The 27,683-nt window shown below is 39.1% G+C and overlaps 1 protein-coding gene across 5 annotated transcripts in view; it reads right to left on the bottom strand.

Annotated features, from left to right (window-relative positions):
* MARCHF8 (membrane associated ring-CH-type finger 8) overlaps positions 1 to 27,683 on the bottom strand; it is a 149,606-nt gene that overhangs the window by 10,003 nt on the left and 111,920 nt on the right. For all 5 annotated transcript variants that reach the window (XM_027595471.2, XM_027595483.2, XM_027595475.2 and 2 more), the window contains one exon: positions 9,876 to 9,926. In XM_027595471.2, coding sequence (XP_027451272.1) covers positions 9,876 to 9,926 — 51 coding nt within the window. The remainder of the gene's footprint in view (positions 1 to 9,875; positions 9,927 to 27,683) is intronic.

Below are 27,683 nucleotides of genomic sequence, written 5' to 3'. Positions count from 1 at the left end.
AATTCACCCATCTGATTTACATCAACAGGTATAGGGCCACAAGAAATGGTCTGGTTGGGTTCATTTGCTTTTAAGCCAGAAGCAATTTGAAGAAGGACTGGATAAGGAAGGTAAGAGACAAGTTGGGCTCCTGTTTACAAGTGACCTCAAACTTAACAGAAAAAAATGGGGAAACGAAGTACAGATGGCTCTTAAAACATAGAAAGATACTGAGGCGCCTGGGCGGCTCAGTCATTAAGCGTCTGCCTTCGGCTCAGGTCATGATCCCAGGGTCCTGGGATTGAGCCCCGCATCGGGCTCCCTGCTCCGCGGGAAGCCTGCTTCTCCCTCTCCCACTCCCCCTGCTTGTGTTCCCTCTCTCACTGTGTCTCCCTCTATCCTTAAAGATAAATAAAATCTTAAAAAAAAAAAAAAATAAGAAGATGCTTAACCTCTCTTACAATGAGAAATACAAATAAAAATTACAATGAGATATACCATCAGCAACAAAAAAGTCTGTTTTGTTTTGTTTTAAATCACCTAATACCTGTGTTGACAAACATGTGGGAAAACAGCCATGCTTATACACTGCTGGTGGGAAAGCAAATTGCTTAACTCCAGAAGAGGGCAATTTGGCAATTACTCTCTAAATTACAAATGCACATTCACGTTGTCCCAGCAATTCTTCTTTTGGAATTCATCCCCACACATATGCACAAATAGGTTTGTTCAGCACTGTTTGGGGGAGCAATCACCCGGCATGACCTCAGTGCCCATGGGCCTGGAGCTGACTGAGTCAGTGCCGCTACATCGACAGAAAGGAACACTAGGCTGTCATTCAACGAAGGGAAAGGTACTGTTCTGCCCAGTACTGGGGACGTGGAGTGACAGGCAGAGGGGAGAGCCACACCCTGTGTGCTGGCCGGTGCAGACTATTTATCAACAGGATGGTGCACACTGCAAGGCTCCTAACAGTGGTTTCCTCTGAAATGTGGAAGGAGACCAGGGACCCTGGGCAGGAGAAACAAGTACTTCAATGGAGACCCTTCCAACCAGTAAACCTCTTTTACCATGAACATGTATTTCCTAACCACAAATTCATTTTTTAAATAACATGTGATTAAAAGTTTACGAAGTAAAATAAAACTACAGAAGCACAATCAACTGTACCGATTTTCCAACTCTGGAAAGGCCCGTGAAGAAATGGAGTTAGTGAGTCATGATCTATACTTTTTATAAATGAAATAAAACAGAACATATCAGAATGCATCTGACATCCTAAGGATTAAATCTTGGAGGAATTTTTTCTTTCAGTTGTGTTTGCGAGTAAACGGAGTTTCAATGTAAAAACTGTTTTGTACCAATCATGGTACAAAATAATCATGGTCAAATTTTGCTCATGGTCAAAATAATTTGAAAGTTATTACGCTATTTCTACAAATACAAAATACCCAAAGAAGAATAAGAAGACGACGGCTCAATCAGGAAAGCATGTGACACCGTGAGCATGGAGATTTGAGAGGCGCAAGCTCTCACAGCGCCTGAGAAGGAAGGGCTTTCCTCCACGAGGGCAGTGTTTCCACCTTTATTATACATTCTACCGCTGTGTAACACAGGAGCGCACCCTCCGAGAGTGCCTTAAAACCACGTAAATGCTGAATCTGACCCATAGTGTGATGAGGTCCTCTGCTCAGGGTCTCCCTCCTTTCTGGAGGCTCTGGGGAAGAATACACTTCCACATTCATTCGGGTTAGTGGCAGGATGCAGCTGTCAGTCGGGGGCCACCTGAGTTCCCTGTCAATCCCTCCCCATTCTCAAGTCCACTCTTACTTCCAATAGCTCATGTCCTCTTTTGTGCCACCAGCCACAGAAAGGGCTCTGCTTTTAAGAGCTCATGTGATTCATACAACATAATATCCTGGGAATGATACCTCATCACAAAGACAGGGTCTGGGCGTTGGGGTGGGGCATTTTAGAAATGGTGCTTAGCAGACTACCTGACACTTAGTTACTGCTCAGTACGTGACTAAATGCTACTGCCGTCCTCACTCCCTCCCAGACTATGAGATAATAATCTGCTCCTTACCGCCAGCTCAGCAGGCCTGACTTCATATAAATAAAGCCAAATAAAGTCTAACTTGGTGTTTAGACACTGCAATACAGACTGAGATTGCATTTCAGCAAACTTTCTGCTTAGCACAGAAGTTGCTCTGTGAAAACAAATGCTTCCTTATAAATAGAGATTCTGATTTCTATAAATACCCAGTTGTATTCAACTTCAAAAATGAGCTACAATTGAAGGAGAGGCCAGTTCTGTGGCTGCTCTGATAAATACATGTTGACTCTTGATGAAGGCTTGTGCCAACAACAAGCTTTCACAACGGCAATTAATTAAAACTGACCATTAAGAAAGTAAATATAGAACATATACAATATAGGATTCATGGAGGAGAGTGTACAATAAAAACTACTGAATTCTCAAATGAGTTCCATTATAAATGACTCTCATTACTGCCTAGCAAGTAGTGCTAACACTGAATTCTTTTCTACGGTGGCCTTCTAGAGAGAATTAGAATTACGGGAATAATACTACATCCCCAGTACAATGAGGGGCATATATCACAGCACTGTTAGAGGCAAAGGAACCACTGAGGGGATCTTCTCATAGCTCATTTTCCAAAGCAGGCTTTTAGCTGTTGTTGGGAACCTTACAAATATAGCCGGTTTTCAATAAATTAAAGGCAATGATTTCTGAGCAAAGATAACTTCACATTCCCAGAAAGTACAAGTGTAACCATAAAAAGATCCAAAATCATGGTGTTGGGTCACTCAGCACCCCACCCCCCCTTGCTCTTCCTGAGGATGCTCCCATACCCCATCCAGCATGACCAGCTCCTCCTAAGATTTCTCCTCAAAAGGGGCTTTTCACTGTCCTTGTAACCCCATTCTTTTCTTTCATATCACTTATCATAAGGCTTATAAAAAGATGTCTCTGGAATAATATGCTGACTCAGAAGCCGCTGCTGTTTAGCCTAGCATAGTGCCTGACACACAGTAGGTGTTCAAGGAATTTGAATGAATAAAACAAGTGCACTCTGCAGTGACTGCCTATTCATAGATGTAAAACAGGTTCTCCAACTTGTTGGTCTCAGGACCCCTTTATGCTCTAAAAAATTACTGAGGCCCCCAAAGAGCTTGTGTTTACGTGGGTTACATCGGTCAATCTTTACTATATTAGAAAACTTTAAAACAAAAGGGGCACCTGGGTGACTCAATTAAGTGTCCAACTCTTGATTTCAGCTCAGGTCATGATCTCATGGTCGTGAGAACTGAGCCCTGAGTCTGGCTCCTCGCTGGGCATGGAGCCTGCTTAAGATTCACTCTTTCCCTCTCCTTCTGCCCCTCCCCCTCCTCTCTCTTTCTAAAAAGAAAAGAAAACTTTAAAACACAAGGCCACCAGCACACATTCCATTAGTGTCAGAGAGAAGATGTCATCTCGGATGCTACATAGCCCTGGGAAGCTCCACTGTACACTCATGAGAGAGTAAGAGTGAAAAGGCAATTAAATAATCTGCTAGTGTTATTATGACACTGGTTTTAACCTTGCCCCTTTCCCCTCAAGAAGACTCAGAACTAAGTTTTGAAAACCGCTGGTCTAAAGCTTTAGCCAAAAATGAAATTATAAGCAGTCAGAAGAAAAAAATATATGAAAACATGGTCAATCTCTGCAAAAGGTGAGCCAAAGAGCAAAACACTGCCCATGGCAGTCCATCAGGATCCCAAGTGAGGCTACACCGTGTTGGTGATGCCACTCAACTCCTCCGAGTCACTTCCCTGTTCCTGCCACAGGAAAGTATCTTGTCTTTGGGATAGATGTTTTCTTCAATATAAATTAAGAAAGGTATATTTTGGCTTATACTTAACCTGTAAGTCTGAGCAACCTAAGTCTGTCACTGATCAACTTTGTATTTAGAAACACAGAGAAGCAGACACCAGTCTTGACAACCATACCACAGTGTGGCCTCCTTCCTAAGGCTGTACATACATCTACACATGACATTCTACTATAACTCATTCCTATCTAATGGCAGCAATAACTAGAAAATATTCAAGAGATCTAGGAGAGCCAATGCTTAAATTCACTCAGATCTCCTTGCCAAACAACAGAACAGCAATAATTTTAGGTGCCTGCTCAACAGGTCTGGTCTGAATTGTACCCAAAAATATCTGATTAACCAGAGGCACATAACGCTTATGGTATCTGAATAAAACTACACAGAGGTCTAAAATACTCTCCTAGGTACCAGCCTTCAGCAAATGTCAGAGCCTAGTAAGACTAATTGCCTGACTACAGAAAGGACAGTACCCATGCTCCAGTTTTCATGATGTATGTCTAGCTTTTCACTACCATCTCCTTATAAGTGCTACCAATCATGAACTTGCTCAAGAAATTGTGTCACCTGGACCAAGTCCAATTCTCAGGATCAAGGGAGAATGTGTCCCTCAAGGTAAACTAATGCCATGTCCGTGTGCTAAGAGAGGCCTGAGCAGAGGCTCTAGAAAGTCCAGCCTCTACAATGAATGTGGCCTAAGCAAATTCCTGATGCCTGAAAAAATTCCGGTCGGACTGAGTGAGTTCAAGCATCCTCAGGGAATGCCAGCCTCCCTCTAAAGAGTTTTAGGCCAAAGTACAGTGACCTCACTGCAGTGCTCCCTGCCAACATGGTTGACAGGCCCCCTGCAGCTGGGCACAGCTGTGATAGTCATCACTCCCAGCACATCTGCCTTTCATTCCTACCTGTTGTTTTGGATTTCTCAGGGAGGTCACAACCAGTTTTCTACAGTTTAATCCCATCCTAGCTGGCTCCTTTTCACTGTTTATGTCCTGCTGTAAGTAGCCCCTTCTCAGCCACACCTTCCCCAAGCAGCCCTTCTAAACTTTGGTTCCTTGTCATTCTCTACCTCAGCCCCTTATCTTTTACCTTCAGAGTAAATCTCCCCAGCTGCCGTATTTTCTGGAGGTCTGCTTACTCATCTCTTTCCTGTTTGGTTCAGCATTCAGAGCACAATGCTTGGCATAGTTAGTTAAGTGTGGGACAAAATCTGAACTCATGTAATCCTCGTATATGCTGCACTGGGCCCCCTTGTCTATGTTACAGATGACGATACCTCAATGCTGAGGATATCTTGCATGGGGCGATGAGGGCTTTAGGTTGGGGGCAATTGTGGTACGGTTCCCCAGGACAGGGAAGCATATCACCTCACTCCGATGTGGCAGGCCTGCCACAAGAGGTCACCTGAGTCCACTGAGGCTCTGCTCAGTACCTCACTGCATTCCTTTCACTATCCCAAGCTCCAAATTACCCTGGGAGTGATGGCCACCTGAGAGCCAGATGCTGCACATCACACTCCTGCAGCAGAGACACGCCCCCTCCACCCCTTCTCTCCACCACAGAGCCTCCCAAATCCCCTTGTCTGTCAGAGTGCTAGTTCATGAAGGGCAGAATCAGGAGCAGTGGTGGGTGACAGAGTAAGAGTTTAGGTGACATACTGAAGAACATATTTTTAATAGTTGTTTTAATTTCACATCAGAAAATTAGCAAATCAAAAATGTGATTTCAGATACCATAGGGGGATACAAAATTCTCACTGCAAACAAGTTTAATTAAATAGAGTAAGTGAGTTAAAAGAAAATGATGACGCAAATAGCAGCACGGGTAGTGTGTGGGGTGAGGGTGGGGTATAGATGGCTCCTGCCTGGGCAACACTGCTGGCCCACATTGACCAAGGACCCCTCAGCAGGGTAAAGGTCAAGGTGGGGCTGCATGGAGAACTGCATTCAAGTGCCCCTCTTCCCACAAGCATGCTGCCAGCAGGTCTCAGCTTCTCTGGGCACTCAGTCAAGAGAACAGGTCTTTTCCCAGAGGGCAATTCTGCTACTTCTTTAAAAAAAATAATAAAGGATTGGCCCCATATTGCTACAATATCATTATAAACTATGGTAAGTGTTTTAAATGAAGGAGTGGCCAGGACCAGATCACCTCAGATCTGGCACATCAAGGTAGAGAGTTTGAATCAATCAGAAGCCACTGAAGGCTTAAAAAGAGAAGCATTAGGATTCTATTTACCTGGTTGCTGGGGTGGAAGCTGATTTGGGAGGTTGCAAGAATGCAGGCAGATTCTTAGAAAGCTACTGCAGTAGTCCAGGAGGCTTGGGCCCAGGATGTGGCTGTGACGATGGAGAGGAACAATGGGCTACATATCAAGTGTCTAGCACAGCACTACAAAACATTCACTCAACAAACATGTACTGAACTGCTCCAGGGCTACAGTCTACCCTTGGCTCTGAAGATTTACGGGTAAACGAAATACAACCCTACCTCACGGAACTTACTTGTGGGGCGAAGGGGCAACAGGAAAAAAATTAATAAAAACTCAGGGAGAGATAGGTGCTCTGTTGAAAATAAAACAGGAAAAGGTAACTAGGGGACCACTTATGTGGTTAGGATGGGCCATGACAATGAGATGACAAATTTCATGAAAACTTGCCCTTGTAACAGAGACCCAATAAATGATACCCGCTTAATGTCATTACCATTAATGCAAAACCAAGTACTGGGTGAAGACTGCGATCAAAACTGCTTAAATGTCCCAATATTCTTCCTTAATTTAACTCTCTAAGAGGATCGCACCTGCATGCCCATTTTAAAGCCAGAGGAGCCGCACGTTCCATCTAACCTGCCTGTTTCCTTCTTTGAAAGGGGAGCATGGTTTCTGAGGCTACAACAAAACATGGGGAGCCTCTAACAAACACTGAATGAGACACCCCATCACTCTGTAACAAGCTCTAGATGGAACATGAGGAGACAGATGGAAGGTTTATTTTTACCTGCTCTCAATCTTGATTTCATGTAATTCAGTTACCAGTAAGCGGTAAACTGCGGGAACATAATACACACTGCAGGTGACTGACTACCCTGGACACAAACCAGCACTGAACTCAGCCGGAGGCTGAGTCAGCAGAAAATGTTTCCTGCGAAAGACAACAGAGATTTCAGGTAGCATAAAACATGTCTGTGTTCCAACCTTTTTTTGTATCTTCTGTCTCAAGGGTATGTAGCATCTGCTTAAGTATGTCTGCTATACTGAAAATAAGAGTTTTATGTGCCATGGCCTAAAGTGGCCTCAAACAACAGGCTCATTTTATAAATATTGCAAGAAAGAACTGCGTTCTCAAAAACAAAGTTATCTTTCATAGCAGTCCCGCCCTCCCTCCCGCAACCCCACGTAACTGGTTCATGCCTAACAACTCCACATTATACAACTTTCTTATTTCAGAGGGGTACATTTTGCAACAAAATTTCATGCTGATGGTTCACTGGGAAGTAATGTGTGCATAACATACCACTCCTGAGATTTCCCTCTGACCCCAGTTCAGTGGGCAGGAGCTCCTGCTTTGAAAATAGAAGAGGTCCACATCTTCTTGGCCCTGCTATATGGCAGAAAGCTGTGAGGCTTTCACAGTTACCCTGTTTCTAAAAGAAAGTGTGGAGCTAAAATTGATTTTGAAGAAAACTCCAACCCTGCCCACAGGGAAGTGTCACAACAGGGGCCATGTTTGTTTCGATTTTATGCCAGTACCCAGCTCAGAGCCTGGCACAAAGAACACACAATAAAAATGTATGCAAGAAGGAAGAAAGGAAAAGCCCAGAGTTTTTATTAGATTTCTTAATTTCCACCCTCAATGATATTTATTTTAAAGTATGTAGTCCTGCTTTTGATCAGTAATAAAATAATAATAGCTATCATCAAGAACTATCGTGACCCAATTCACCTAAGATCACCAGGGTTCAACAAAGTTTGACTACAGTTAGTTCGCGGATTCACTGCAATGAGGGAGCTGCCCTAGGGTTCCTTGCAAACATTATACCCAAGACTCACAACAACCCCGAAGGTTGTATTATTCCTTAATTTTACTCAACAGGAAATTAAAGTTCAAAGAAGTAGCCTTCTTCACATGGCTAGAAAATCCTTGTCCATCTAACTCCAAAACTATCACAAGGCAACTCAGAATATCACAGCCCAATTTGCACCAAGCCCCTAAGATGTTCCTACAGACACTGTAAGCCAGTGGTTTATAAACATTTTTTTTTAACTATAAGAGGAAACTTCCCTTCGAATAAAATCTTACTAAAACCATAAACAAACAGACATGTATTTGAGGCACAGGGTGTTGCCTCCTTCAGAACTACCCTCATCATTGGGGCAAGGCAATAGGGGCTACTATGTACTTTTAAAATGTTTAATTCAACTTAACCAGACAGGCCATCTGGATCTGCATCTTCTCACTTTTCTCAATGCTTAAACGTTGGACAGCTCCTTCAAAGGGGGTAGGGCAAAACTGGCCTTTTAACGCAGACAGTAATGATCTACCACTACACAGTTCTATTAACTCCCATGTTCTTAGCTGAACAAACAGCAAAAGAAAAGAAATGGAGGTTGGAACAGGTGGGATTATTTGTTGAAAGGTATTTATTTGAGATGGCCAAAGCCTGTGCCTTGAAAGACTGTTCTCACGGGGAGGGGTGGAGGTCAGATCAGGAATGCACCAAGGAGTACTCTATATAGCCTTCAGTGTCATACTGAGAACGATGGACTTTTCTTTTTATGCAAAATCAAGTGGATGGATGATATGGTGAGATCAGAAATATGCCTAAGAACAGACTGATTGTCTCAAAGGATTTACTAGATTCTACTTGTTAAAAAAAAAAAAAATAGGGTGATATAAATGAGAGTATCTATACAGTTTGAATATTAAAATGGCATATAATGTGGCTGTTTATTTCTGAGTACACAGGACGCCTGAGACAGCAGGACAGGTTTTGTCACATTGTTCAGATCCTCCTGTCAGGATCTGTGTCAGTGTTTGGCCGGCTGACAAAGACATGGGGAGAAGACCCATCTCCGCAAGGAACCTACATGGACATACTGCATGGACGATAAGGTGGCCGGAGCCCATGTCTGGGCTGAGAAATGAGTGGTGCCTGCAAACAAGTTTTCCTGCTGGCTCCTGAGTCACCCATAGCAGCTGATATGCTCCTGAAAGGCTGGTCGAGTGACTACAGCACAGGTGTGTCCGGTGCTGCTGGATGGCCAATTCACCCTCTCAGCCCTCATTTTCCTAGGCACTTTCCAGCTGCAGGTAGTTCTGTGATCCAGTTCTGGCCAGTGAAATGTAAGCAGAAGTCAGGCAGCTGGGTGGGGCTTCTGGGAAAGTTTTTTGCCTTCCCGCTGAAAAGGGTCACTCCCAGCTGACCGACCCCACCATCTTTCATCATTCTTCTTATTCCTACCAAGGCCACAGCCATGGTACCTGGAGGTCCAGCTCCCACCTTAAGGCCAAGAGGCACTAAAACATGAGGATGACAAAGTGCTAAGGAAGGTGACACAGAGAGGACAAAAAGTACCTGAGTCCCTGGTATCACCTGTGAGCAACTGCATCAACCTTGAACCACCTACCTCCAGACACACTTTGTCATCAGGACCACATAAATCCATAACTATTGAGGTCACCAGAGCTGGACTTTTGTTACTGTCAGTCGAATGCACTCTTAACTGAGGGGACAGTTTCTCTGGTGACTGAGACTTTTTTTTTAACCTGAGAGTAAATGATTTCCCTGGACAAAATAAGGTGTTCTCCTATTAGTCACTAACCTCAACACACATTCAGAATTGCCTCGCTAGAAAAACATAACAGCCATATACCTCACTGTATGGTCCTAGAGCAGATTAAAGAACTTATCAGTAACTTCGCATATTGGAAAGTAAAGAGTATAAACACGTGCAAGATAGAAGAAACCAAACTACGAAAATAACATACTTCACTGGCACTCTACCTTAGAAATGTTACTTGAATGACTCATGGAATGTCCCAAAGTCTTCTCATTCTGCAAGAAAATGAAACAGGTGATTAAAATGTGCAGAGAATAAGTAATTACTCATAACAATCCTCCTGACAATCATTCCCTCAACTAGAATTTGCTGAGCCAAAACTACTATGTACTAGCAAAAATGAATGACACAGTAGTCCTTGCCTTAATGGAACTTAAGTTAATAAGAACAGGAATTTGGAATTAACTAAAAATAAAAGAGCTCTAAGTGTTTTAAGATACATTCAAATGGAGGTTCAGAGGCAAGAAACTGCATGTTGAGTTTTATCTGAGGTGGTCCATGCCGTAAGTAGCCACGGTAGGATCAGGAAGAAGAAAGTGGGATAGCTGACCCCACCCAGGTAGTTTGGCTGTCAAAGTGTTGGGTACTCAGGGACATCCCACAGCTCACATCTATTCCCTCAAGCCTGTTTCTCCTCCTGGATTAGAGAAATATGAGAGTCATACTAGTCTCCTCTACCTCTAGTCACAAAGTCTTGTATCAAATTCTTCCTGTTTAACGTCTCTCAATCTCCAATCTCCACCCCCAACCCCCACCCACAAGCACAGTCGGACTTCAGCAAACAAGCATGCAACAGAGCGCCCCCAGGAAAGGCTGGAGGCACTTACATCAAACCCCACCCCCCTGCACCGGCAGGGGCATCTTTACTAGGGCAGGTCTCACTATGAGCCACCAGTGCAGTGGGCCTCTCCCCCAGAGGACGAACACAGGCCCCCTGCATGTACCAAGTCTACTGATCATACAGTGCTCCAAAGTGTTGGCTTCAGTTCTGCTGGAGATAGGACCAGGCTTTCTTTCTTTTTTTTTTCCTTTAGAATCAGGCTTATAGTTCTTTGTTTCCTTTCTTCATTTTTTAGATCAAACTTTCTTTTTTCTTTCTTTTTCTTTGGAGTCAAGACTTAGGTTTTTGTTTGTCTGTCTGTTGGTAGTTTTGTTCATTTTCTTTTTGTCTTAGATCAGGTTTTTTCTTTTTTCTTTTCCAGGCTTATTTTAACAAACAAATCAAAGCACACTTAGTTAAAGGTCCAAACACTCCCCACTGCAAGCAAGGAGGAACTCTGCAGAGGACTGACCTGTGGGAAAGAGTAGCCAAAAAGAGTAGCCAAAACATCAACAGTGGAGTGCACACAGCATACACCAGAAACACTTCCTGAAGCACCAGGCCCTGGACAGGTATGACCCCCTTCTTAATACAGCATTACTCTCAGGAGCAGAAAACATAACAAGATTTCATAACCTGCAAAAGATAGAAACCTAGACAAAAATGACAAGACAGAGGAATTTTCCCCAAAATAAAAATCAAGAAGAAATCATAGCCAGGGATTTGCTCAAAACAGATATAAGCAATATGTCTGAACAAGAATTTAGAACAACAGTCACATGAATACTAGCTGGGCTTGAAAAATTCATAAAAGACACCAGAGAAACCCCCATCTTGCAGAGATAAAAGACCTAAAAACTAGTCAGGCTGAAATAAAAAATGCTATAACTGAGATGCAAAACCAATTGGATATAATCACAATGAGGATGGAAGAAGCAGAGGAATGAATAGGTGATATAGAAGATAAAATTATGGAAAATAATGAAAAAAGAAGAGGGAAAGAAAACTATTAGGTCACAAATACAGACTTAGGGAACTCAGCAATTCCATAAAGCGCAATAATATTCATATCATAGGAGTCCCAGAAGAAGAGTGAGAAAAAAGGGCAGTAGGTTTATTTCAACAAATTATAGCTGAAAACTTCCCTAAGCTGGGGGAGGAAACAGGCATTCAAGTCCAAAAGGCACAGAGAACTCCCCTCAGATTCAACAAAAACAGATCAACACTAAGACATATCAGAGTGAAACTTGCAAAATACAAAGATAAAGAGAATTCTGAAAGCAGCTAGGGACAAAAGTTTCTAAATCAACAAGGGCAGACACATAAGGTTAGCAGCAGACCTGTCCACAGAAACTTGGCAAGCCAGAAGAAAGTGGCATGATATATATTCAACATGCTAAATGGGAAAAATACACAGCCAAGAATACTTTATCCAGCAAGGCTGTCATTCAGAACAGAAGGAGAGTTTCCAAAACAAGCAAAAACTAAAGGAGTTTGTGAACACTAAACCAGCTTTGAGAGAAATATTAAAGGAGACCCTTTGAGCAGGAAAGAGAGAGAAAAAGCAACACAGAAAGGAACACAGACAATCTACAGGAACAGCGACTTTACAGGTTATGCAATGGCACTAAATTCATATCTATCAATAATTACTCTGAATGTAAACGGACTCAATACTCCAAAGACACATGGTATCCGAATGGATAAAAAAACAAGATCCATGGATATGCTACTTACAAGAGACTCATCTGAGACCCAAAGACACCTCCAGATTGAAAGTGAGGGGGTAGAGAACCATTCATCATGCTAATCTCCAATCTCATTTACATTTCTACTGTCAATGCCTTAGGCTTAGTTTCTCTTCATTTCTCACTTGAAATTCTTGAATACCTTCCTAACTTATCTTTCTGCTCTGAAAGTGACATCCCTGATACATGATTGCTATGGACTGCATTGTGTCCCCCCAAATCTGTATGCTAAGTTCTAGCCCCTGATACTCAGAATGTGACTATATTTGGAGCTAGGGTCTTTAAAGAGGTAATTATGTTAAAATGAGGTCATTAGGGTGGGACTTGATCCAATACAAATGGTGTTCTTATAAGAAGCTGAATTTAGGACATAGGTACACACAGAGGGAATAGTATCATGTGAAGACACAGGGAGAAGGCAGGGGCAGCTATCTGCAAGCCAACGAAAGAGTCCTCAGATGAAACCAAACCTGCTGACACCTTAATCTCAGACTTCTAGACTCTAGAACTGTGAGAAAATTAATTCCTGTTGCTTAAGCACCCACTGCCTGGTTATTTTTTTATGGCAGCCCTAGCAAGTAATACAAGAATCTTCCACACTATAACTTTCTTAAAAAAAAAAAAATCAATAAATGTTCGAAATATAAATCCAATTTTCTAAAAATAAGAAAGTAACTCTCACTGAATCCAATATTTCTTGCCCTGAACCCATATGAGTAAAAAAACAAAAACAGAAACTATTACCAATGGAAGAGATTATCTCACTTGTATTTTTAAGATGATCATATTCTCTACTCATCTCACATGCTTTGCAATAACCATGGGGAAGACCAGAGAAGTTTGAGATCTAATTAGCAGATAAAATTCTTTTGGTCAGTCAGTAGTACAAAGGAGCTAGTGGATCATTTTAAAACTACTTTGAAAAGAGTTGATTCCATTCCACCAAGCCTCTCCTTAAAGAGAACTAGCAATCAAGAAAATTTTAACTTTCCCCTTTCCCACAACCCACCAAATGACATACTGCCTTGACTTTGGTACACTTGGCTTTTGAACACTCGACACCCCTAAAATGTTAGTGAAGAAACATTTCAAGAGCTCCCAAGTGGCCTGCCAACCAGCACTTGTTTTAGCAATGTTGTCTCATCTTTACAGCAATGTGTCTGTGCAATTTTTTTGAGTGTTTTCATTATATTCTCTTATTTTATAAATCTGAGTGAAAACAGAAGTTCAAATCTCTTAAGTATAATACAATACAGACACTGCTATTAAATGTTTAGCATCAATGAAATGTTTCTTGGTCTTAAGCTAGTCAATTAGACAGTTCTAGGAAAAAAACAAAATTATAAAGTATGTTCAAAGTATTGACAATGTCAACAAAAACTATTTCTAAAAGACCAAAAGAATCAGAAATTTCATTCATTCATCTTATTCATGCATTCACTCACTGGGAGTGGGGAGTCTCTCTGTCCACAGCACAGGTAAATCTGTAACCCTTCAAGTGTCATTCATGAGTCAACAATGTTCGATGGACAAACACAGGGCACTGCTGTGTATCCAAGCTTAAAGGCTCATCTACTGGCAATTTACTACTAAATTTTAATTTCCCTTACTAAATTAAAACAAAGATACCATATGCCCTGGAATATCTGTACAGAAAATCATTATAACCACTATGACATTACCCAGTACCTTAAAGGAAATGGCCAGTTTAACACCACCTGAAATCTACAGAGACGTTCTGAGGCACTAAGAGAAGCAGTAATTTCTATCCCTGACTTTTTTGACATTTTTGACATTTATGATTCCATACAGAGGGGTTACTGGGGTGGGGAGAGGCCTAGGTGTTAAGCTAGGTAACATTATAAATCCAGACTGAGATCTGAAAGTTGCTCTTTACCTTATGAACTTGAGAAATAAATTTAATGATGTAAGCCTGTATCCAGTTTTCCTTGTTAGAACAATTCAATATTTTACATTGGTAAAAATTAAACAAATTATCTAGCCCCAGAACATACAGATGTTTTAAAGCCTGAAACCTGTCAACATTTAGAATTGCTTCATCATTACTTGGCAGAAAATTAACAATACAGTTCGAACAGACCATTTTTTTCCCCTTTAAATACTACTACATTTATTCGGACTTATTGAAAAAAATCTAAGAAGTTCAGGACCATAACAGACTTATTTTTCAGGAAGCAAATCCCAGGATTCACTCAAACCAGTGATTCATTCATTCCATTAGGCACAAAACATGGACAAAAATAAATCTGACTCCTAAACCTGTTCTAATGATGATGTTAATTAACCACAGAACTTCTCTGAAATAGTGTTTCAATGAGAAATATACGACCAGGGAAGAAAATGAATAAAAAAAAATTTTTTTAATCATAAAAAGCACAAACGAATTATATCAGGACAGTGGGTGACACCATTCTTTCCTACAGTCACATTGGCATGTTTCTGAATGAAAAGAAGGAAAGGTTACCAAACATCAATGTCAAGAACTGGAATTAGCTGTTCCAAAGAGAAAAGAGTTTCATTCCAGTTCAAGACAAAACTAAGCTTCAATGCCCAAGTGATACAAACCTTAGCAAATTATTTTAATATAGTTAGTCACTGCTTAATGGGTCTGCCATTTTATAATCCTGGGAGAGATCAAAGCCTCACTGTTGATAGCAAAAACTGTTACCTTCTTTCCTCAGAGAAGGCACCAGGAGATGCCACACTGTGATAGTACATGCTCCCCTGACTTGGTGAGCTCTTGTTGTCTACATTAAAAAGAAGAGCTCCTCAGAACAGAGCTCCATGCCCTCTTCTCATTTGTTGTCTCCCTCAGACCAGTGCTTCTGAAACTTTGTGCACCTGAATCATTTACAGATCTTTGTAAAATGTAGATGGTGATTTGTTAGTTGTGAGGTGGGTTGAGATTCTGCATTTCCAGTCAGCTCCCAGGTGACTCCCATGCTGCTGGTCCCCAGACTACACTTTAAGATGCAAGTTTCTGGGCCAGAATAATCCATAAAGGCTATGATTCATTTTTTTAATTGAGGTATAACTGAATATGACTCATTTTTTAAAGAGCAAATCATGACTACTGTAGAAGTAAATTTCTGCATAAAAGATGGTAGTGAGCTCACAACTGAGTTAATACAAATAAATCAATCAGGAAACAGACTGATACATACACTGGGAAAGACTGAGTCTGAGGGTGTGAGAAAGAAAAGTTTTATTAATGTAAGAAGTTACCAAATCATAAAGATAAAGAGAAGCTCTGTTGAAGAATAAGGGACATTTCACAATTTACTCAGTCCTGTCAATGGTGTTTTGCAAGTCCATGTGTGGCTCCAACAGAATGTACCCTGAGGGTAGAACGGAGATGCAGAGCCCACAGAGACCAAACATGCCCTGGAAAGTAGAAGCCAAGAATTAACGAGAAGACAATGAGGTGAGATGTCTAAGCAAGTTTTGAGGATTTTGTATAAAGGAGTCAAACAATAAAACTTCATGTGGGAGTTTCCCTGAAACTCTGACCAGGACCAGTCATTAAAAAAAAAAAAAACCAACCACATATACACACACACAAACAAACAAGCAAACAAGCAAAAAAACAAAAACAAAAAACTGTGTAACGGACATATTATGTATCTACCCAATATCCATCTCTACCAATAGAACAAATTTGTTCCGGGCAGCAATGGACCCAACTAAAAGTTCTCACTTTCTCACTCTATTTTGCAATTATGGTAAATATGTAAGAAAGTTCTCCCTAAAGACATTAAACTTGAGGTTATCTGGGAGAACATTCTGCTTCCCTGATATAGTTCCTTTCTCCAGCATTCCTTCTTTCCCGAGTCACCTTGGAATAAAGATGTCATGCCAGGAGGTACAGAAGTCACCTTGAGACCATGAGGAGAAAAAGTATACACAGAGGTCTCCAAATTTTGGTCTCAGGACACCTTTACAAGTAAATTACTGAGGACTCCCCAGATCTTTTGTTTATGTGGATTATATATATTGATATTTGCCATATTAGAATTAAAACAATTTTTAAAATATGAATCTCTTAATTCACTTAGAATAATTAAACCCAGTTCATATAAATAACATTTCTATGAAAAACAACTACTTTTATGAAAAAAAAGTGAGCAGAGTAACATAGTTTTATATTTTTATAAATCTTGTTCTTGTCCAATTAATAGAAGACAGCTGAATTCTCATATCTGCTTGTACATTCAATCTCCTCTGTTGTTTTGACTAAAATAAATAAAGAAAGTTTGGCCTTATACAGTTATATATTTATAAAACGAATGTGTATTTAATAACCATTTAACTGGATATTCTTTGTACTACACAAAAACTCAACAAGTAATTAGCTGTGATGTACTCTTAAATGATATTAATAAATTTTTAATATTCCATTAAAATCAACCGGTCCCTCTTCTACCTTGAATTGATCTCTTAATCAGGTATGACTTTATAACATCACACTAAATTGGTCATTTAGAAATTACTGGTTCACTGGGTTATGCAAATCTTCCAAGACTGACACATTTCATTATGCAATATGAAAAAAAAACACACTCAATAATATGACCATCGGAGTCTATAATTACTGAAAAGCTACCAAGCTCACAGTGGTGGATACAAGTTTTCCAAAATCCTAATTTTTGCTTAGAGACTTCAAATTTTTTCAATGGCAAAAAAAAACCTGTTACTTGAAAGGAAAGATTGGCTCATTCATTCAATTTAGAGAAAATGTCTGCCAAATATCCAAGTCAGAATAAACTAGAGTTTGACTGCCAGTAATTCTTCCGAGTAAAAATTGTATTCTGTTAAAACTGACTAGTTAACTTAGCAACTCAATCACAGAAGTGCTTTGCCTTGCTTGAGTCAACCACTGCACTTTGGTATTCAGTAGAAACGATTTATACCAGATATGCAAAAATGGAATAAAACACATAATCTATAATGAGAACAGTCAATTAAGAGTGACATACATATAAAAATGAGCAGAAAATGAAATCAAAGTATTATTATTATTGTCTTTGAAATGTTCCCAAAGTTAAAGAGATGTAAGATATAACAAATATATCAAACTTCCAAAGATAAGCACTAAATAAGCTACACAAAGAGATACACTCATTAACCCACACATAAAACAAAAAGAAATTCTTAAAAGTGTTCAAGTAGCCCACATGATGGTAAGAAAGGGGCAGGACCCAAGCATGACACATTCTACTCTACCAACTACATGTTCTGGAAGCCATGTTCCAAGCACAAGTGATTCAGAAGTAGGTCTGGGCTCCATTCTGTACAGTGCCCACTAGCAGAGCAGAAGCTCTACTCTAGGCATGGCAGACTGGGTGTAATGCAGCCCAACTCTGCTCAACCCAACAGACTGATAGGGTAGAAGTTCCACACCAAGAGAGGCAAGCCAAGAAAGCCACAGACTACTGCCCTACATAAAGCAGGTACGTGACTCCAAAAGATGTGGGCCACTCCACCTGTCCCCAGCTCTAGAGCACAAGCTTAGATTTTGCAAAGGTGGAAAGGCAGGCCAAAGGAACAGAGAGCTTGTAAGCTGTCTCCAAGAAAACAAACATTAACTGGAACAGAATATGTAGAAATTCCAGTGTAATGATACTGGCAAAAATGAGGGCATTTTAGGTGGCTAGTAGCTCTAAGAGAGCAACAAGCAAAACCATAAAACTAAAAGTGTACCACATAAAACCAGGGACAGAGACAACTAAGAAGGTCCTGAGGATGGAAGAAACCTCAAATACTGGCCTCAAAAACAACTGCAGCAAAGGAATCTGCATTTACTTGGATCAGACCATAGAACAATGCCCTAGGGAATTGTCCAAAATAGCAGTGCAATCAGCCAGCAGTATGGAACTAAAACTGAGTGTGAAATCAACAGAGACAAGAAAACTTAACAGGTCAGGGAGACAATCAAAAACCACTGCTATAAACAGTGATCCCAACTTGAGAGAGAACATGCTCAAGGCTTACCCCTCTGAGAAGCAAAATCAGAAACTATGTATTGTGAGGAAAACAGATTTTACTATAAAATCCAGCCAAGTTACTAAACAAAGAACAACCCACAGGAGGTGGGTGGGGGGTGTGTGAAAGAATTTTAATTCAAAGATGCTAAAAAGTATTATCTAAAATATACAGCAGTGAATACAAAAATTACAAGGCATGCAGAGAAAGAGGAAAGTATGACCCAAACAGGAAAAAAGGGAGGTAACAGAAAAGGCCCTTCAGAGGGCCCACAAATTGTCTTTAGTACACAAAGGCTTCAAAGTAGCTATTATAAATATGTTCACAGAACTAAATGAAACCATACTTAAAGAGGCAAAGGACGATATGATGACAATATCTTATCCAATTGATGAAAGTGATAAATAAACTATAAAAAATGAACATGAAAAATGTGGAATTGAAAAGTACAATAACTGAAATGAAAAGTTCATCACAGGCATTCAACAGCAGATTTGACCTAGCAGAGGAAAGAATCAGTAAACATGAAGATGGATCCTAAGAGATTATGCAATCTAAAGAGCAGAGATCAAAAAGAATAAAGAAAACTAAATGGAGCCTTAGAGAAACATGGAACATGATTAAGTACACCAATATATCTATAATGTGAGTACCAGGCAGAAAGAAGAGAGAGGTGGAGAAAATATATTCAAAGAAATAATGGCTGCAAACTCCCAAAATTTGATAAAAACATTAATCTCCACACCCAAGAAGCTAAATTAAATTGTAGTAGGATAAAAGCAAAGGGTCCCACATCCAAACACAACAAATTAACATGCTGAAAGACAAAGAGAAAACCTTGAAAGCAGCAAGGAAAAAAAATAACTAGTTATATACAGCAAAACCCCCCCAAAATTAATAGCTGATTTCTCATCAGAAACTATGGAGGCCAGAAGACTGGAGCAGGGGGAGCCATATTTAGAGAACTGAAAGAAAAAGAATTTTAACCAAGAATATTATTCCAGCAAACCTATCTTCAATAATGAAGGCAAAATAAAGATACCAAGAAGATATCAAGAATGACAAAAACTGAGAGAATGCAATACTAGCAGACACACCTTAAAAAGGAATATTAAATAGAAGTTCTTCAGGCTGAAAACAAGTAACACCGAACAATAATTAGAAACTACATGAAAAACAAAGAATGCCAAAAAAACTAATTATATAAAAATAAAAGACAGTATACACATATATATTTCTCGTCCTTTCATCTCTTAAGTGATTGTAAAAGAAATTATATAAAAACACGTATATATTGTAATGTTGGACCTATAACATAAAGAAATGTTAATATATTTGACAGTAACAAACAAAAGAGGTAGGTGGGTATAAAACTGTATTGGCAAAGGAAGTGACACCAGATGACAACACAAATCCACAGGAATAAATGAGAATAAGAAATGGTAAATAACTTTAAAAGAACAAACTCTACCTGCTCTTTCTTTTACTTATTTAAATGACAAATTAATAACTGCAACAATGTATTATTAGGTTTGGAAAATATAGTGTAATGTATGACAACATTAGCAAGGAAGGGAAAGAGGAAAGAGGGGTACATAGGAAGCATGATTTTATATCTTACGGAATTAAATTAATATGATGAATCTGAAGTTAGATTCTGTTAAAAAAATGTATACACTAAACCCTGGTGCAAACACTAAGACGATAACTTTTAATCACTTAATGCAACACAAAGCAGTAAAGGAGAAATAGAGAGGGCGCCTGGGTGGCTCAGTTGGTTAAGCGACTGCCTTCGGCTCAGGTCATGATCCCGGGATCCTGGAATCAAGCCCCACATCGGGCTCCTGGCTCAGCGGGGAGCCTGCTTCTCCCTCTCCCTCTGCCTCTCTCCCTGCTCATGCTCTCTCTCAAATAAGTTAAAAAAAAACAAAGATTCAGTATTAGACTGTGTCACCTAATCTGCATTTGGAACATAATTTCCTTGAACAAAAATATAACAATGTCATCTGAAAATACCACTATTGACAATGGTTAGTAATGACTTTTTTTCTAACTTCAAAATGTTAAACCTGACTTTTATTACAGATACATGATTTTTAAAAGATTAGCATCAAAGTCATAATGAAAATGAGAATTTCTTTCTTTTCAAAATGGCTAGAACTAGATTCAATATCCAAACAAAATGCTTTAAAAAAATCTTAATTCCAGGGCACCCAGGTGGCTCAGTTGGTTAAGCGACTGCCTTCGGCTCAGGTCATGATCCTGGAGTCCCGGGATCGAGGCCCACATCGGGCTCCCTGCTCGGTGGGGAGTCTGCTTCTCCCTCTTCTCCCTCTTCTCCTGCTTCTCCCTCTTCTCCCTCTTCCCTCTCATGCTATCTCTCTCATTCTCTCTCTCTCAAATACATAAAATATTTAAAAAAAAAAGAAAAGAAAAAAAGGAGAAATAGAGAAAAGAGTCATAAGATATATAAAAAACAAAAGGTAAAATGAATGACAAATCAACCATATTAACAGCAATAAATATTAACAATCCAATCAAAATGAGTTGTCACAGTGGACAAAAACACAAAATGCAAGGGTAACTGTCTGAAGAAGACATACTTTACAATGAAAATTACAAATAGGATTAAAGTTAAAAGGAAAAAGATAAAACTGCAAAAACAGTAACCATAACAAAGTTGAAAAGACTATACCAATATAAGACAAAACAGACTTTAAAAAATTATATTAGAGATAAAGAGGGATGTTTACTATAAGACAGTCAATGTATCATGAAAATGTAACAATTATAAACACATATGCACCTCATAAGAGAGAAAAAAATTACACGAAGCAAAAACTGACAGACCTCAGTGAAAAACAGACAATTCAACAATACTGGCAGATCTCAATACCCCGTATTCAACAATGGACAGAACAATTAGGTAGAAGACTAACAAAAAAGGAACTGACAGCTCTATAAACCAACTAGACCTAACAGACTACTACAGAACACTAAACCCAACAACAGAATACACATTCTTCTCAAGTGTACATGGAACATTCTCTAGGACAGCACTACAAGGTAGACCATAAAACACGCCTAAATAAATTCAAAAGAATTGAAATAATACAAAGTATGATTTCTCACAAGAGTTAAATTAGATATCAATAACAGAAAGAAATAAGATATTCAAAGATAATGTGGAAATTAAAAAATAAAATCTGAAATAACCAATTGGGTCAAAGAACTCACAAGGAAAATTAGAAAATGTGAAATTACTAAAAATAAAAACACAAAATACGAAACTTATCCAATGCAGCTAATACAGGGCTTAGAGAAATATTTATAGCTTTAAGTGCTGATAAATATAAAGAACAAGCTCAAAGAAATTACCTCCACAAGACACTGATAAGAAAAGAGCAAAGCACACCTAAATTAGCAAACAAAGGGAAAGATTACAAGGAGATGTTAATAAGGACTAGAAAATTGATGGAGAAAAATCAACAAAACCAAAAGTTGGCTTTTTGACAAGATTTTTTTATATCAAAAAATTTATGTAGCTTCACCAAGTAAAAAATGACATACAACTCAAATTATTAAAATTAGGAATAAAAGAGCTTGCATTACCAACCTTACAGAAATATAAAGGATTATAAAGGAATAATGTGAACAATTTTATAACCAAGAAAACAGAGAAGTAAAAGAGGAAATTCCTAGGGGATCCTGGGTGGCTAAGATGGTTAAGTATCTGCCTTCAGCTCAGGTCATGATCTCCTGGTCCTGGGATTGAGCCCTGCGTCAGGCTCCCAGCTCAGCGGGGAGTCTGCTTCTCTGTGCTCTCTCTGTCTCTCTCTCTCTCAAATGAATAAAATCCTAAAAAAAAAAAAGGGAGGAAATTCCTACAGAGACAGATACAAACTACCAAAAGTGACTCAAGAAGAAATAAAAAATCTGGGGGCACCTGGCTGGCTCAGCTGGTAGAGTGTGTGACTCTTGATCTTACGGTCATGAGTTCAAGCCCCACAATGGGCGTGGAGCCTACTTAAAAATAAAAATTAAAAAAAAAAAAAAAAGAAATAAAATCTGAATAAACCAGATTGAATTAGTTATCTAAAAACTTCCCACAAATAGGGGCACCTGAGTGGCTCAGTTGGTTGAGTGGCCAACTCTTGATTTCAGTGCAAGTCATGATGTTGGGGTCCTGGAATCAGGCCCTCCGTTGGGCTCTGCACTCTCTCCCTCTGCCCCTTCCCCCTGCTCCTTCTCTCTCTCTCTCAAATAAATCTTTTTTTTAAAAAAAAGACCAAAGATATCACAAGAATAGAAAACTGCATACCAATATTCCTTATGAATATAGACTCAAGAATTCAAGAATTCTCAACAAAATACTAGCAAACCAAATCCAGCAAGAGATAAAAAGGATATACACTATGACTAAGTGGCATTTATACTAGGAATGCAACACTGAAATAGTTGAAACTCAACGTAAGACACAAGATCAAAAAAATTTTTTAAATATACACAAACATCTGACAAAATCTAACACCTTTCCTGATAAAAACACTCAATAAACTAGGATTAAAACTTTCTCAACCTGATAAAGTGCATCTATACTAAATCCACAGTAGTTAACATCACACTTAAAGATCAAAGAATGAATCGTTTTACACTGAGATTAGGAATGAGACAAGCTGTTCACTCTTTCACCTTCTCTTCCACATTGTAGTGAGGATTCTAGGCAGGATAATTTGGTAAGAAAAAGAGAGAAAAAAGACATCCAGCTTGGAAAGGAAGAAGTAAAAGTTGCTTTGTTCCCAGATGACATGATCTTGTATACAGAAAATCCTGCGGACAGAAACAATATACAAAAATAACTTGCATTTCTATACACTGTAAATGAACAACCCAAAAACAAAATTTAGAAAACCCATTTACAATATTGTCAAAAAAGGCAAAATACGTAGGAATAACTTCAACAAGTGAAAAGTTAATACTCTGAAACTACAAAATATTTTTGAAAGAAGTCAAAGACCTAAATAAATGGAACACTAGATTATTTGTTGTTGTTGAGTTGTAGGGAGTTCTATATACATTCTGAATATTAACCCCTTATCAGATATAGGATTTGCAAATGTTTTCTCCTATTCCACAGATTGCCTTTTCATTCTGTTGAAGCACAGTTTTTAATTTTGATATAGTCCAGTGTTACTTATTTTTACTTTTGCTGCCTGTGCTTTTAGTGTCAATAAATCCTTGTCAAATCCAACGTCATGAAGCTTTTCCTCCTATATTTTCTTCTTCCAAGAGTTTTATAGTTTATGTTAGTTAGGACTTTGACACATTTTGAGTTAACTTTTATATGCAGTGTAAGAATCCCACTTCATTCTTTTGCATGTGGATAGTTTTTCCCAGGACCATTTGTTGAAAAGACTGTCCTTTCCCCCACTGATCATCTTAGCACTCCTAAATCATTTAGCACTCAAAAATCATTTTTTAAAAAGATTTTATTCATTTATTTGGCAGAAAGAGACAGCGAGAGAGGGAACACAAGCAGGGGGAGTGGGAGAGGGAGAAGCAGGCTTCCCGACAAGCAGGGAGCCCAATGCGGGGCTCGATCCCAGGACCCTGGGATCATGACCTGAGCCGAAGGCAGAAGCTTAACAACTGAGCCACCCAGGCGCCCCACTCAAAAATCATGTGAGCACATATGTGAGTGTTTATTTCTAGGCTTTCTGTTTTATTCCACTGGTCTAAATGTCTATCTTTATGCCAATACCACACTGTTTTGATTACTGTTGCTTCTTAATGAGTTCTGAAATCAGCAAGTATGAGACTTCCAACTCTGTCCTTTTTTTTCAATATTTTTTTCAATATTGTTTGGGTCCCCTGAGATTCCATATGAATTTTAGGATGAATGTTTTACTTTGGGTACTACTGACCTTTTAACAATAGTAAGTCTTCCAATACATGAACACAGGATGTCTTTACATTTACCTATATCTGCTTTAATTTCTTTCAACAGTGTTGTAGAATTTTCAGAGTACATGTCTTTCATCTCCTTGGTTAATCAACAAAAAACTCCTAGAATAAGTAAGTTCAGCAGTCATGGGGTACAAAATAAATGCAAAAAAATTAATTGCATTTCTCTATATATCAATGAAAAAAAGGACATGAAAATTATTATTTACAGTGCAAATCTAACAAAACAAGACTTGAATACTAAAACTAAAACACTGATAAAAAAATACAGAAGATCTAAATAAACAGAGAGACATACTGTGTTCATGGATTAGAAGACTCGATGTAGGAAAGTTGTTAACTCTTTCCCAAACTGATATACAGTTTTAATCCAATTTCTATCAAAACCTGAGCAACTATTTTGTAGATATAGAAAAACTATTCTAAAATTCATATGGATAGGTAAAGGAATTAGAATACCTAAAACAATTTCATAAAAGAAGATTAAAATGGGAATAATAAGTCTGCATGATTTCAAGACGTATTAAATAGCTACAGTAATCAAGACTGTGTGGTGTTGGCAGAGAAACAGACACATAGATCAACTGAAGAGGATAGAGAATTCAGAAACAGATCCGCACAATATGCCAAACTGACTTTGGAGAAAATCTTCAACAAATGGTGCTAGAGTCATTGGACAATAAGCAACAAAACAAAAACCTGTAAAACTTTTAGAAAAAAATAGAAGAAAATCTTTAGGATTAGGTAAAGAGTTCTTATACTTGACATCTAAAATATGACTGATACATAAGAGAAAAAAACGATGAACTAAAATTTAAAACTTTTGCTCCATTAAGAGGATGAAAATAAAACCTACAGACTGGGAGAAAATATCTGAAAACCACATATCCAACTAAAGACTAGGATCTAGAATATATACGAATTCTGAAAACTCAACAGCAAAAAAAAATTTGATTAGAAAAAGGGCAAAAGAGGGGTGCCTGGGTGGCTCAGTTGTTAGGCGTCTGCCTTCGGCTCAGGTCGTGATCCTGGAGTCCCGGGATCGAGTCCCACATCATCAGGCTCCCTGCTCAGCGGGAAGCCTGCTTCTCCCTCTCTCACTCCCCCTGCTTGTGTTCCCTCTCTCGCTCTGTTTCTCTCTGTCAAATAAATAAATAAAAATCTTAAAAAAAAATGGGCAAAAGATATGAAAAGACATTTGAATGAAGAAGATATGCAGGTGGCAAATAAGCATATGAAAAGATGTTCAACAGCATTAGCCATTAGGGAAACAGAAATTAAACCATAATGAGATATCACTACACATCTATCAGAGTGACTAAAATAGAAAATAGTAACATCACCAAATTCTGGTGGAGAAACTGGATCATGTGTATGTTGCTTGCAGGAATGTAGATTTATTAACTGTGGAAAACACTGGAAGTTTCTTTAAAAATTAAACATGCAATTACCACACGAAACAGCCATTGTTCTTCTGGGCATTTCAGAGAAATGAAAACATATGTTCATATAAAAACTTGTACATGGGGGGCGCCTGGGTGGCTCAGTCAGTTGGGCATCGACTCTTGATTTCAGCTCCAATCGTGATCTCGGGGTCATGGGATTGAGCCCCGGGTCAGGCTATGCACTGAGCTCTGCTTGTCCCTCTCCCTCCCCCTCTGCCCCTCTCCCTGCCCACACAGGTGTGCTGTGCTCTCCCTCTCAAATAAATAAAACCTTTAAAAAATTAAAAAAAAAAAAAAACAACCTTGTACATGGCTGTTTACAGTAGCTTAGTTCAAACAAATGTCTTTCAAGAGGTGAATACTTGGGCACCTGGGTGGCTGAGTGGTTGAGCAACTGCCTTCGGCTCAGGTCATGATCCCGGAGTCCCAGGATCGAGTCCCACATCGGGCTCCAGTTCCACGTTGGGCTCCCTGCCACTTCTCCCTCTGACCCTCTCCCCTCTCATGCTCTTTCTTTCTCTCTCAAATAAATAAATAAAATCTTTAAAAAAAGAGGTGAATACTTAAACACTGTGCTATATTCATACCATGGAACACTATTCAGCAGTAAAAAGGAAATCTCAAAAGAATTATACATAATTAAAAAAGCCAATCCCAAAAGTTTACAAATTGTATGATTCCATTTATATAACATTCTTTAGTTGACAAAATTATAGAAAAAGAGAATAGATCAATAGTCATCAGTGGTAAAGGAGGGAAGTAGGTATGGCTATACAGGGCACTGAAGGATCCTTGTGGTGATGGAGATATTATGTATGTTGACTATACCAGTGTCAGTGTTCTGACAGTGATCGTACTAGAGCTTTGTAATATGGTACCACTAGGTGACAGACAGTAGGTAAGGGTATGTGAGGTCTCTGTGTATCATTTTTTCAACTGTGTATGTGTGATATTATGACTTATAAGAAATGTATATTTGGTCATTCAGATGACCAAAATCTATTTCTCATGTATTTGGTTTTCATCCATAGTTCCTGGCTTACAGCTCCCAAAACCTTTGGAATTTCCTAAGCCTGAGAGTGAGAAAGGTATCTTTTGTTATGTTAATGAGGTGACTTTGGAAAGCACTTAAGGATGGGGCCATGTGATTACGGAGTCGGAACTTTTAAGGGAAAGGGGCTGGAAGCTGAATCAGTTGCCAATGGCTAAAGATTTAATCAATCAATCATACCCTATGTAATGAAGCCCCCATAAAAACCCAAAAGGACAGAGTTTAAAAGCTTCAGGGTTGGTGAACATGTGGGGATGTAGGGAAAGTGCTCCCTGCAGAGGAAATGGGAGCTCTATGCCCTTTCCCCATACCTTGCCCTATGCAACATTTCCATCTATCAGGTTGTTCCTGAGTTATATCCTTTTGCAATAAACTGGTGATCTAGTAAGTAGAGTGTTTCTCTGAGATTTGTGAGCCACTGTAGAAAATTAATCAAACCCAAGTAGGGCATTGTGAGAACCCCTGATTTATAACCAGTAGGTCAGAAGTACAGGTAACAACCTAGACTTGTGACTGGTATTCTGAAGTCCAGAGAAGGGGTCATGAGAACCTCCAATCTGTAACCAGTTGGTCAGAAGCAGGGTTAACAGCCTAGGCTTGTAACTGGTGTCAGAAGGGAATGGTGGAGGAAAGGGGGGCAGTCTGGTAAAACTGAGCCCTTAACCTCTAGAATCTGATGCTATCACCAGGTAGATAGTGTCTGAATTCTCAGACACTCTGCTGGTGTTCTGAGAATTGCTTGGTGCTATGTAGGAAGCCCCCCTCCCCATATTGGAATCAGTACCAGAACCAATGTGTATGTATTTATATATGTATATATATGTATGTTTGTGGTGTATATGAATTAAATACCATAATTAAAATGCAGAGATTTTCAAATTGGAGATAAAAGCAAGATATAACTACATGCTACATACAAGAAAAACACTTTACATATATAA

This window comes from Zalophus californianus, chromosome 15 (assembly GCF_009762305.2).
Source record: "Zalophus californianus isolate mZalCal1 chromosome 15, mZalCal1.pri.v2, whole genome shotgun sequence".
Classification (NCBI taxonomy): domain Eukaryota; kingdom Metazoa; phylum Chordata; class Mammalia; order Carnivora; family Otariidae; genus Zalophus; species Zalophus californianus.
The sequence above is the reverse complement of the archived record's forward strand: the minus strand, read 5'-3'. Positions and strand labels throughout refer to the sequence as shown.